General features: G+C 39.1%; 1 protein-coding gene across 2 annotated transcripts; it reads right to left on the reverse strand.

Moving 5' to 3' along the window:
- Positions 1-380: 380 nt before the first annotated feature.
- On the reverse strand, positions 381-9,871 carry mylk4a (myosin light chain kinase family, member 4a). 2 transcript variants are annotated; one of them, XM_083890034.1, is made up of 15 exons: positions 9,059-9,871; positions 6,594-6,731; positions 6,248-6,344; positions 5,572-5,983; positions 4,842-5,059; positions 4,209-4,314; positions 3,597-3,690; positions 3,182-3,291; positions 2,892-3,033; positions 2,718-2,788; positions 2,496-2,624; positions 2,262-2,414; positions 2,087-2,165; positions 1,808-1,862; positions 381-1,567 (listed from the first exon to the last, which is right to left on the reverse strand). In XM_083890034.1, exons 1-14 carry the CDS (start codon positions 9,587-9,589, stop codon positions 1,809-1,811), a joined length of 2,334 nt encoding a protein of 777 aa, XP_083746160.1. In that variant the 5' UTR covers positions 9,590-9,871; the 3' UTR covers positions 381-1,567; position 1,808. The 2 variants fall into 2 exon arrangements, with proteins under 2 accessions (XP_083746160.1, XP_083746161.1); XM_083890035.1 differs by lacking the exon at positions 6,594-6,731.
- Positions 9,872-14,201: the final 4,330 nt, after the last annotated feature.

Here is a 14,201-nt window from a genome sequence, read left to right on the forward strand (position 1 = left end):
TCTAAGTGACCCCAAACTTTTGAACGGTGGTGTATTTGTAGTCGTCTCTGCTCACTGATCACATTATGATCCTCAAAAGATAGATAAACAGGCAAGATGAGACGTTTTCTTCTACAAAATACATAATTACATAAATCATAACGTAATCACTCTAATTACATAATACACTACATACACCAGAATGCCTACGTTAGGTGTTCTCACCTAAATCTAAATAAAAATGTATAGTCAAATATAAATATTTAAAGTTTTTCACTAAACCCCTTTAAAGTTCTGTGTGCTTCTGTGCTAATGTTAAATCGAAGAGTGAAAAAAATTGGACTACAAGAAAACAGTTCCACTTTAATGGAGGTTTACACACTACACAACTACATGCTGAATTTAGATTCTCCAACACTCGGTGGCGACAACTTCTTTCACAGTCACTCCGTGTTCAACAACATAAAAATCATAAAAACGTAAAAGTACTAACAATAGTTTATGCACTGAGTTATCATTAAGTAGGTAGTGTATATAGTGAACCTTCACAGAAGGTATTTCAAAGACAACTTTGAAATGTTGAAAAAAGCCTCTAGAGTGATGTGAATATGCAGCCAGAGTGCACTCCAGTGGCATGGCAGCTCAGGCACACGGCACAATCAAATGAATTCTATTAGCAGCGAATATGATATATGATATATGATATATGTGTTAAAATAAATAACAGTATAAAGTGCACATACTACACCTCATGACAACAGCCACACAAACTCTGTCTTGACGTACAGCGCAATAATAAACATCCTCTATAAGCCCTGACAACACGTGGATTTAAAATCTACAGTTTGTCGTCTATTTACAGCTCGGAAACAACATTTCTAAGTGAGAGGGGAGAAAGGCATCACGAGTTATGGCGGTCACATCATGTTGTATAGCCTTGAGCAGTTGAGGTATATTTCTAACATTTAAGTTCTCGACTATACTCTATCAGTAGGACAATGAAAACAGCAGCAAACAATGGTAGTGTATTTCTTATACACATATTTGGTTATAGATAAGAGATTGTATAAATGAAAGTGAAGTATACTGTATACGTAGAATGTGCAACTTTCAAGACAAACATTATGTGACATTATATGCTAATGGGTCGAATAAAGCAAAGGTCATGCTATGACTTTAGCACCATTTTTGACAACAGGACGGAAACGAAACCTCACAAATCATTGCAGCGCATTAAAACACCACCATTCACTGAAAACTAATCTCTCTGACACTTGCCTCGACAAACAATCACAGAGGCCGCATTTATTGAATGAAAACCGCTTAATATTGTAACACGATCTTATTATTATTTTTCTTCACCTGTTGCTTCTCTCGCATTACATTGATGAGGAGTAAATAATTCATGGCAAAACCCTATTGCGTTGCTTGAAGACTGCTTTGGTACATTTGTGACATTAACACAACACAGTGAAGGACTTTTCAAAAGAAACGCTAGAGGTACATCTACTGAAGTTTAGGTAATACACATGGACAGGAGTGTTGGTCCAAGTGGCCACAGCTGGAGCTGTCACATCGATGTAGTGCCCTAAAACAGAAAATTATTCAATTAAAAATCAATAGTTGTTATATTGTATCTGTAAGAGGAAGGGGCCCTGCTTTGGCACCCTCCTCAAAATTTGAGACATGCTTCCCCCTTGTGGCTGTTTTTAATATTTTCCTGTGAGGTGGTTAAGTCAGTGTAATATTTGTGCCTCAGATGAGAAAAAAGAATTTTGCAAAGAAAAATTACGTAAAAGTCACACAAAAAACAAAATATCACACCAACCTCAACTATTTGGCACGAGCACACATGATGATTGCCGTGACCTGCACATGGTTTTCTGTGGAAAAAGGGACAGTGAACGACAACATGTCGATAAATGATCAGCTGGAAAACAAATGTACCAACAGGGAGAAAATAGTACATGTTGCTCACTATTTCTACAGTATTTCTATTCATTTTCTAAAATTAATAGTCTACTGAAATCAACGTGAAAAACCATTTTGCACACACATGTATTTCAGAATTCATCCTCTCTATGATAAATAACTGTGTATTCTGTACCTTTGAATGAAGGCGATGATGAAGCCCTGTGCTCGACAGCCAAGGATGTCTCAAGGCTTCAGATGCACTCATCCTCCAGCTGATTGGGGAAACATCAGTGATGCATAAATATGATGCACAGATAACGATTAACATCATCACATGAACATCAGAGACACATAAACATGACAGATACCTTTTATTTATAATAAGGAGCCTGGAGATGAAATCCTTGGCTTCTTCTGACGTATCACTAAACTCTTGCTCGTCAAAGTTCCACTGACAGGCCAAGATGTTATTCAGAGTCTCATTGTCATCATCACCGAGGAAGGGGCTGAGACCACTCAGGCTGGCGAGAAGACACATTGATATGAGTCTGCAAAGTCTGCGTGATACACTTGCGTAGGCATGAGTTTGCGTGTTTACTCACAGCATGTAGGTGATGACGCCGAGACTCCACATGTCTGTGTTAAATGACGCAAAGTCGTAGTTGATGACTTCCGGTGCGAGAAACTCTGGAGTGCCAAAATTCACCCGCAGTTTCTCTCTTGGTTTATATCTGTGTGTGTGTGTGTGGGCGAAAAATAACATCAATGATATTTTACATTAAGGTCCAGCAGGCGATAAAAGAGAAGTAAACGCCAGCACTTACATTCTGGCGAGACCAAAGTCGATGATTTTTATCTTGTTTGTGACTCTGCTCACGCACAGAATGTTCTCAGGCTGAAATGTACAACAAAACAAGGATTTTAATAGAGGTACATTAAACTGAAGGAGATGTAAAAGATTCAAAAAGAGTCATAAAGACAATAGGTGGCATCGCTACCTTCAGGTCCAGGTGCAAGATGTACATTTTGTGCATGTGCTGCAGGCCCTCACAGATCTGCCTGATGAACATGACAGCGTCCAGCTCCATTAAAGTGTAGTTTTCATCAATGATCCTGTCAAACAGCTCACCTCCACTAACACTGGGGATAACAACAAAGGCATGAACAAACGTTCCAGTGTTCACAATGAATCAAACACAAACAAGAAATTCATCAATTTGTTGTTTTTGTCATTCGTTCAGAAATCGATAAATGAATGTGCTGGAAATATTAAAAAGAAGGAGCATACTATTCGAGAACAAGGATGATGTCATTCCTTGACTCATAAGCTGCATAGAGCTGGATCAGGTTGGCATGGTCCAGGTTATTCATGACCTGGATCTCATTCTTCACCATTTCCTACCAGAAACACAAGTGCAGACAGACAGATCAATACAGACAAACATGGACACAGATACACAAGCCAATGAGCACACGCATGCGCACACAATCAGAGTTGTCAGCTGCTCTCTACTATGAAACAATGCATCTTCTCTTCTAGGTCAAACATTTCTCACTTAGGTGAGAAGTATTCCCTTTGCTTCTGTTCCAAGTGTAGTGCACTAGATATTGTAACCAAGCTTTTTATATCATGTGGCATGTGGGGCTCGTTATTAAAATACATCTAATTAATTACAGTCACTGTAGTGTGTTAGATGCTGTACCTTTTCCTTCTGACTCCTGACTTTAATAACCTTGGCTGCAAAAGTGAGACCGGATGAGTTTTCAACACATTTATGCACCTGGCCGAAACGACCCCTTGAAGATGAATGGAGGAAGAAGAAAATCAGTTTTCCAGGGGTTGCCAACTCCTATCATGTCAAATGCAACATCTCAAAGCCTAGATATTTGTAAGAGAGCAAAATAGACTTTTTTTGTGTGTGTTTTCCCATGAGAAATCTTGTTTCAGATCTTGCTTCAGACAAGGATGCTTAATCTGTTTTTTTCATTAAATACGAGCTGGACTCTGTCTCCTCTTTGAAGACTTGGATTAACACTTAGTGATTAGCTCCCAGCTGGCACCAGGGATACTGTTTCACATACCGTCCAGTCCTGAAGTAAAAATAACTGTTGTGACTCTGAAGTTATGAACCAGGGGAGAGAAGAGGGGAGAAGACGAGGAGGGGGGGAGGTTATGCAATCAGGCTCTATGGGATTTAAAACTCTCTCTCACTGTCTTTGATCTGTTGTTGATCAAATAGTCACAGTAGGTGGATTCATTTCCTTTTTCTTTTTTTTTTACTTTTTTATATGATACGCAGAAGCACAATGCTCACCCGCCCAGTATGTCTTGCCAGCTGATGGTGTAGAAGTTGCTGATCTGATTAGGCTTGGCCGACACAATGCGGTGATTAAAAGGAGCCGCTAGAGGAGGAGCGGTGTCTGAAGTGGAGCGGGGGGACAAGAGAATAGATACAATCTCTTTTACTGGGTTACGAGGAATGTGAGAACACGGGAGCTTCATTGATGATCAGATATGCTGGGGTGCTTGAAAGGGTACATGGCTGCCATAATCGAGTTAGCACATTGTATACTAATGTGCTATGATAAACACAGTCGCTGTCTCGATATTACAGAGGAGTATACAGAGCAGGCAACCTTCACACTTTATACTATCATGTTGTACCAAGTAAGATGAGTAATCTATGTTTATGGTGACACAATTTATATACTGCTACTACTTTGGCAGCCCTGGACTGTATTTTTATTTACTTTTTGCTTAATATGCACCAAACAGAATGTTAATATCAACTTGATATCCTCACTTGAATGCTGTGAAAAACAACTATAGACAATAGAGGCTACTATTTGAGGATCTTAATTCAAACAACTGTCATTTCTTTAAATGTCTCCATAACAAAAACATTACAGAAAATCATTAATAACTTAACTTCCTCGCCCTGACTTACCTATAAAGTAGCGATCAACATTGCCATCTTCCTCCGTTTCTGCATCATTTTCCTTCGCCCCCATCTCCAACTTTTGTTTGAGGTCAAACTGGTATTCAACTTCATCTGACTTGAAGACACAGCACTCAGACTCGAGCTTTGGGACATCCTCTTCCTTGTCTTCTTTCGTCTCCTTCGTCTCCTCTACCTGGTCTTGCTCAGCTGGGGAGGCATCGGGCCTGAAACAGGATTAATGGTAACGCAGATATAATTGGCTAATTCTGACATTAGATGCTCAGTTATGATTCTTTATTCTAAAAAAAATTAAAAAAATTAAAAAAGTCAGTGTCATCAGAAAAGAATAAAATATGGCATTCACTATTTCCTAGAGCCAAACCTGATGCAATCAAGTAAATTGTAAGAGACAAGGAAAAGCAGCATGCCTCATTTATGATTTACATCTTACACTCTTAGAAATAAAAGTGCGAAGTAGAACCATATAAGGTTCTTCGGCTTGTCCTCATAGATAACCCTTTTTGGTTTTCATAAAAGGTTCCACCTGGAACCCTTAGTCTTACCAAGAACCCTTTTAAAACCCTTTATTCAGGAAAATGGTTTTCAGAAGCAAATGGTTCCAGGTAGAACCTCAGCCCTTGTAGAAGAACACTTTTGGAACCCTTATTTCTAAGAGTGTATGTAATATAGATGCATATCAACTTTCTGTGAATGGACCTGTTGATCTTCAAACTACCTTGCAGGTGTTGGTTCTTTATCGTCAACGGTAGCAGGCAGCTCTGGGGGTTTAGCTACTTCTTCTGCAGCAGAAGCTTCCTCTTTCTTTTTTCCCTCTGGGACTTTGAGCTTGTTGTCTTCCTTCTCCTTCTCAGCATCCTCCTTATCAAGCATAGGCTCCTGCTCTGTGACCACTGGCTCTCCCTCAGGAATTGTTTTCGGCACTTCCTCTTTAATAGATGCCTCAACAACCTCATGGTTCTTCTCAACCGCCTGGGAATCCTCAAGCTGTTGCTCTATGGGGGGAACTGCAGCCTCCACATCCAGGCTTCTGGGAGTGAGCTGGTTTGCCGTTTTCTCTGAGTTTTCCCAATTGAGTTTCTGGACCTCTTGAAGAAGCAAATCCTGCTTCTTCAGTGAGATGTTATCTACTAAAAAAAAAAAAAAAAAAGCAAAAGAGAATTGAGATGTTCACTTTTACAAGCTGATAAATATTTATCATAGCTTTCTGTCATTATTCATGACTGAATATGTATTTGTGAAAGGTTGTAAGGTGTGAGGTTGTAAGTGTGAGGCTGCCAAATTCTTTGCTTTGACATTTTGACATATCTCATGCCATAGATGCATGTTTTTATGTTTAGTAATAAATAAGTCTAATTGATAAAGCAGTTATGGAATATGTTAGTTCTCAGTACCTGTTGTGTCTTGTGGCTTCGTCCTCTTTTGAGATGTTTGACTTTTGGGGCTCAGACAAGGCTTATCTGCCCCATCACTGCTTTTATGGTCTTTCATCTATGAAATAAAGATACAAATAAGTTAAAGGCTAAATAATTAATTTAGTATTCATCATTCATTCATTTTGATGTGGCTATGTGGAAATATGTTATCAATTTGTTGCACTTTCCTTATCACGGATACAGCCCAACAACACAATTTACAGTCTTTAAAGACAGAAACATTAAGAACAAGGGAAGAAATGCAAAAGCACATAATCAACAACTTACAAAAAGTTTCTACAGTCTAAAATCACAATTAACGTACAAAATATCCACATTTGCGGGAGGCAAGGAAATGCTTTGGTCCATGGAGCTTTATCCTGTGAGAAGGCTGTGGAGTACTGGGCTCACATGCAGAGGTTATCTGTTGGTTCCCTTTACTGGTTTTGTTAGAGGTAGTTTTCTATTAAAAAGGGGAAAAAAAGGCAAGATACAATGCTTAGTAGGTTTAGATGCACATGGAATGGAGTAAATATCACATGTTATCTATGAATTGTAACAAAAAAAAAGATGAAGTTAATGTCACACAACACAAATTAACCAAAACTTTAAAATTACAGCAAAAAGGTGATTTAATAAAGTTAGGATCATGTATATTGCCCCCCAAAATGAATAAATTATTCAATAAAAATGGCACAAAAATGGACAAGTTCTAAGCAAAAGCTGTTTTGTTTTTCATTTTAGAGGTTATAGCACATTTATTGAGCATGCACAAACATATCAACTAGTAAGACGTGTTTTTGATTATTCATGGCACATGGATGGACAGCAGCAGTGTAGGGAATTTATAGCTTATCACTTGTCGCACTCAGCAATGGCATGCAATGCTGACCCTGAGCGGAAAATATTACAAGCAACCGTGGGCCGTTGTTCAAATTTCTCAGCTGAGGAAATGCACTTAACACTTTCAGATCAGGTCAGCATGGAAAAACCTGTCTTGAACCGCAGGCTGTCTCACATTTGTTCTCTGAATGGTGTTGTGAGGTAAACATCACAAGAGTGCAGTGTTTCCCCAGTGATAGCACTGTGTTCAGGAGCTCAAATCTCTGATTGGGGAGAGGGGAAAGTGTGTAGAGGCCTCAGTAACTGACAGAAATGTCACACCTCTGTATGTGGCGTAAGATGAAATAGTGCTCTGACGACTACAGAAATTCTCTGAAATTTGACGCACACTGAAGCAATCAGATTGGTATGAGGTCATTAGTCATCAGAATTAACTTTATTATACAAAACTTTAATTATCCTGAATTTAGAGAGTCATATCTTTGATTTAATTTGGGAGGAAAAAGAAAGTGACCTTCTCACATACAGTCAGTGTTTTCTCAAGTGTGTGATAACGTTAGCACCTGACATCACAATCACTCAGGTTTGCTATTTGCTTGTAGATCACGGAGGAAAAGTGATATGACGCTACAGCAACACAAGCGATAAGAGTGTGGTGATGTCTGCAAGTGCAACACATACCGCTGATGTCAAGCAGCAATTACTGACCTTTATTACAGGGCCACGGTCGTATGATTAGATAATCAAAACAAGATTTGATTTTTGGAGGTCAAAGGTATGTTTTTGTGTAAGTTTTAAAATGTCAAATAATTTTAGTGACTGGGCAAACTAGCCAAACAAAAAGCTTTGGAAATAAAATTAAACATTTCAGCCTGCATCGGGACTAAGACCATGTTTGCAAAAGTGCATATTCACGTTTTTGCTTTCCAGAATTTTCCAAGAACTGCATGCCATGTTAAATGCAGACTTTTACAAGCACCTTTAAACCAGAATTGCTTTGACAGCATTATCAGCAGGAATCCCAATGAAATTTTATGAAGAGCTATTTTGCGCTGCAGTTTGCATAGAATCACGTTGCATGGGCTAATACCCACTTTACTGCAGAGGTGTAACGGCTGAAAATAGTAAAAGTTGATGTCGCATAAACGGGTATGAGACACAGTGACTCAGTGAGAGAAACAATCTGCTAAAGCAAGAAAAGGAGAAACATTGACACATCACTATTTGTTGACACCTAACTCCTATAGGCTGAAGGGGTCGAATCCCTTTTGGAACACAAACACTATAGCGGCCCCAATCCAAAAACAGCATTTCTAAACTGGGCCACTCACATTTCACCACTGGCCCTCTCGTGCCCTGCCGGGAGGTCCCACAGTAAGTCTCATGCCAACATATTGCGTTCAGCATGGAAAGAGATCCAACACAAGTACAAAATGAAATAACGGCTTCATATACAGTAAGATACAAGTGACATATTTATTGCAGTCATGCAATGACTGAAGTAAATGGCACAACACAATAAAAGAAAATGGTGTTGTTATTCTCTTCGCCTTCAGCACTTCTGTAAACATACCAAAGCCCAGACACTACCCGTTACGCCTGCCCATTAAATGAATAATTTAGCAGAGAGGCCAAGTCACATTCTGAGGCACGAGGACTGTTAATGGTCAGCCTTGCTGCTATGATCATTTTCACATGTTCAGCCAAGACCAACAAGATCCTGGAAAGATCTAAGACACTGAAGTCAGCAAGGCAGAAATGATGGTATCTCTTACATAACTGACAAGGATGGGACATTGTGTCCATACTGACTGACGTGCTGCAACACTTTTAGATGCCCACGCTGATAATGCACACTAAACATAGTTCAAATTTTAAAATGCTTTTTAAAATCTTTACTTTTAATGTAGACACATCAAGACAAACAACTTTGACTCTTAGTCTCACCTTGTCCTGTTTCTTGGTTATTGTGTCTGCAGATGATTTTCTCTTGATAGCTTGCTTTCCTTTATTGTCTTTGGGTTTGGAGACCTTCCTAGAAGTCGGACCTTTGAGTATCAGCTCCATAATCTTTGAACTCTTCACTGTCTCCCCAATGAAGCTGATCACCTGCTGCATGCTGAGGACCAGCTTTTCCATCCCTTCCAGCTTCTGAGCCTGCTGCTCAGACCGCTGGTTCACTGCCGACATAATGGTGCTCATCTCCTGGCAGATCTTCTTCACTTCTCGCCCCATCACCTGGGTCTGGTTCATAACCCTGGGTGGCAAATGGATCTCCTCCTTGTCAACCTTCAGATTCTCCATATCCTTTTCAATGTCATCAATGTCATGGGACATCCCATCCAGTCTGTAGAGCACCTTCTCCTGAATGTGGATGAGCTTGTCCATTTTGCTGCTCAGCGACTCGATCCGATTTTGCATGAAGTCGAAGCTTTCACCCTTGTCATTTCCGACTGTGTTTGTTATCAAGGCACTCATGGCTGCCGTTGATACAGGAGTCACGTTAAGACACCAACTTCGGACAAAAATAGGACAAGCAATGTGCTTGACAAAGATGAAAATACTTTTTCAAAAATCGTAGCCAGCTCTACCTTTCAATGCTCCAAGCTGATGTACTGGGGAAATGCAGTGAAAAAAATCAACAGGAAATAAAAAAAAAATGTAGAAGTGGAAATAGCTTTGGTTAGTGTCAAGTAATGATATAAATATCTATTTATAAAAAAAATAATCTATTTCTTTCAAACTTTGTCCCTTGAGCCAGCTTCTGTCCACAGTAGAAATGATATTAGGAGTGAAGTCAGCTGGTGTCCCTAAATGTAAATGGCCAGCCTACGTCAGCAAGGGTCAAGTGTTTGGGGGAGGGGGCTTGGCAATGCTTTCGGCTATGAGATATTTGAGAGCCTTTAAGTGTTAAGCCCTTCAGCGTCACTCACCTGCTGGGTGTTAAAATGGTCACTGTACATAGTACTTATTCAGTGTGTAAGCCAAGTGAGACAATGGTCATTCATTTGTACAGTTTTTTTTTTTCCTTTTCAAATGACGTTCAACAATCCTGACAGGTGGAAAACCCTGGTCCACATTCTTGAGTGGACTGCACAGGTGTCCAAAAAAGGAGAAGGGTAAAGATGGAATTCACAGGTGAATATGTTGAGATAAACTCAAAATAGTAGCTGTGTTGACAATTTAAAATAAATGATTCGCATGACTGTGACTAAAAGGACCCGACTGCTGATTATGTTGCAATGCAAATTCCCTCCTTATCTATTGAATGCCTGTAACTTGCACCTATTAACAGGGGAAATGTGAGGACACCTGTGAGTTCTGAAAGACGAGATGAGTGACACAAATTATTCCCAGGATGCCTGCTCGCTGACAAAAACATCCACTGTTAACCTCCCTTTAGATAGAAAAGGGGGTCAATTTTAACTTTGCTGGTGAAATATGATCATAATTTGCCTTCCAAGTCAATGATTTCCAGGGAACTAATACGTCACAGGGGCTACAGTCCAAGTTATTCAAAGTTTAAATAAGTACAGGCTGCAACACTCTCGCTGCTGGTTAATCAAGTCATTTCCTCTGCACACTTCCCACACATTTCGGCCCCTATAAATTCACGTAGTGGAAAAAGGGATACAGCATTGCTCAAGGCACCATGAAATACTTTTGACAACAGAAGCACAGGATGCAAAATGAGCCCCGGTGACCCCGGGCCAAACTCGCCTCACCCGGGTTGCTCAAGCCAAAATCTGGGCTCATGGTTGCAGAGACTAAAGGGGAAAGGGAAGTTGGCAGAGAGCGTAGACCTGAGCAAGGAAGTGGTGTAAGGAAAAGAGTTTACTTGCCAGCTCATGTTTCATGGTAAGTCATCACACCATGTTCATATCACTTTCTGTCTTACAAAAACCAAACTGCATTGTGTAAAGCCTTGAGTCATTTTCTTACATTGCTAAAGGTTTGTTAAGAGCAGATTGACCTGCTGCATTCTCCTGTATAGCTTTATTTCTGTGTAAGGTGGCCACAGCGGAAAGAACAAGTGACTCTGACTGGGCAGAAACAGATGGGTGTGGAATCAACTATCAATCAGTGAGGGAAAGACCAGGACACGCACACCTGTCTCTGGATGCCAACAGATGACAGACATCATGTGTCATTTGCAGCACACTGTGTCAATAGCTAAGTGTCCTGGTGTGCATGGGACAGACTGTCTGGATACAAAATGAGAGTATAGAATTTTAAGTGTTTCTTAATGAATGTTTAAAGAAAGAAAGGACGAAATCAGAGCTTTTATTTTTTGCTGCACATCAAAGGCTACTATGCCTGACGGACGATACAATTGCATTACTATCTTGCGCTACTTAGAGGTAGATAGAGGTCATTACACCTTGTGGTGGATATAAACAGACCTTTAGCTCCTGGAGAAAATATGAAGTTCATCACAGTGAACATAACAGTAACATGACCAGTCCTCTCTCATGTTCCCATGCTCTCACACAGCCCGAACCCGCAAGGTGGCAGGCGAGGAATCACTGTCTTGCCAACTGGTGCACGATAAGACTGATTACCTAATCGTGCAAGCAAAATGTGTATGTGCATAATTAATAGATGCATTAGCACAATGTCAACTGCACAAATGCTGGAAAAGCCAGTATAAAATGCCATCAATAATACTGTGTGTTGTTTTGGGAATGTAAATCTGTAAAGGTTAATAAACAGCACAAGGTTTTTACTCCTTTGAAACTTCACAAAATATCCTTTGTTACCCTATGATTCAAAAACTATATGTCATACATTTGAAGACTATCTTGTGTCCAAAGAAATGCTCATTACAGTTTGCATGTTCAAAAGCCAAAAAATATTTGATATTGCTTGAAAATAATACTTTGACAATAAAATAAGATTAATTTATTTATTATCGAAGTTTTAATTGTTAATTTCAGTGGCTAGATGAACTATGAACAATGAACTTTATAACATAAAAGTTTGATATTGCCTCAAAAAGTTTGTTTTTGCACAGACAGTAAATTCTCCTTCTGGATATGTAGTGTGACCTTTGTGATCCTCCATTTTTATTTTTTTTTGGGCATTTTTGTTCAAACAACCTAGCTGAGATGAACTGAGCAGCGCTTCGCTGACAGAGAACACAATGTCCTGGAGGATCAGGATCTGTGTGGCGTGGCTACTGTCCAGTCACCTCTCCAGTCTCCACTCACACAACACACAGCACTGCCAGCTCTGGCTATACTTTCCCTCGGAAACTTGTGGGCTTAAATGTGTGTGGCAGCCATGAAACTTGAGTCCCCCGTGCAAATGTCCAAGACATCTCTCCTGTTCTTTCCCTGTCGTCTCAGCTTTTCTCTTGGCATGTAAACACATTTTGCTGCTGCACTTCGAAACACTTTTTGGCTTTGTTTTTACAGGGTTATATAAGTACATTAGATTATGTTATGCTGATTCAGTTCCTGGAATGAGCCAGCACAGTCAAACACGTGTCTCTCTGTCTAGAAATACCCAAACGGGGGGATTCCATGTGATATGCACTCATGCCTTTAGGAGCACATTTATAAGTGTATGTTTTCAAATTGGTACTGCATACCTTCATTGACGATTAGAATGATTTTATAACATAGGGTGTATTGCAGTTATTGAAATGTCTTAATTTGTTAAATAACTTTAACATTGATCCACAGTGATGTTAAAACAACACTTTATAATATACACAATTATATAGTAATAGAATTCTGCTCTGATATCAACATGTATAATATGTTGTTTTAGTATTATTAGTATTATTATTATTACTGTAATCTGTTCTGATTGTTTTTGAGTTCATAATGGATTTGTTTGCAGCCACACATGACAAATACAATCTATATTATGTGTAATTTTCCGTGATTAATCACTAACTGATCAATTACTGAAGAGATAACCATAAATAAATATCCTTACTTTCTTTTAGCCTAAGACTCTTGAAGAGATTGTACTCCCAGATGCACGTGCATCACTGTAGAAATATACAAAGCAATTTAAGTTGAAAATATCATAAAGGCATTTAGTGACAGAATGCAAAAAAAAAAGAGGCCTAGTCACATACGTGAGTCAGTGTGGATCTCTAAATACCAAGAGAGGAATGGAAACAAGAGAGGGTGAGAGGGGTTTCAGCTTGTCACTGAGGCACATACTATCACAGTATTACAGATAACTCAAGAATGTGTGTATTTATAATAACTGTGCAGCATTAGTGCCCAAGCAGGATTATTACTGGATAAATACACATTGTATGATTTAAAACTGGTAAAGTGACTTATGCATATGAGAAACAAACCCATGCAATTGGGATATTTAAGGTTTGGAAAACAGAAAAAATATATATATAAAGTACAATAAAAACATGTCTGTGATCATGATCTCTGAAAAGATATGGTATTTCTCTATTTCTCTTAAGTTAGTGTTAAAACAGTGATGTCACAATTAAAGCATAATAGTGTACCACTAGATGGCAGCAAAAGAGTGATATTCATCCATCAGTGTGTCTGTGTCACACTCTACCACTTGAGCTCAGTGTCTTTACAGCTGGTCTTCTAATCATCACACCCCCTCATAAACGCTACCAAGACCTTATATCATGTTCTATCCTTCCTGTTGATAGCCATAGCATAGCAAAACACACATGCATCATAATAACAACTAACTACTCACGTCACCTGTCACAGACATACTGAGATCTGCATGACTAGATAGATTAGAGGGATAGTCCCCTTGTAGTGAAATGACTGATCAAATGAGACATTTTGCTAGAGGATAGTGTAGTTGGTATAAAGTATGCATTTGTTGCACAAATAATGCACTTTGAAGGCAACACAAATGTGACTTCATATACAGGTTATTCAACTAAATGCTGATTAAGCTCTTCAGTAAATAATGAGACAAGCTTGTTGTCTGAGAGTCATGTTATATGATTTAAGAGGAAAGTAATTCATTGTACCTCTCACAAGGAAAAGGCACAGAATTCAAGCAATTACTGTTCATCAGTAATAAATTGTGTATTTGAGGCTACTGGCCTACCTTAAAAAAGTATTAATAAGATAGAAAG

Source organism: Microchirus variegatus, assembly GCF_963457635.1.
Source record: "Microchirus variegatus genome assembly, chromosome: 5".
Taxonomy (NCBI): Eukaryota; Metazoa; Chordata; class Actinopteri; order Pleuronectiformes; family Soleidae; genus Microchirus; species Microchirus variegatus.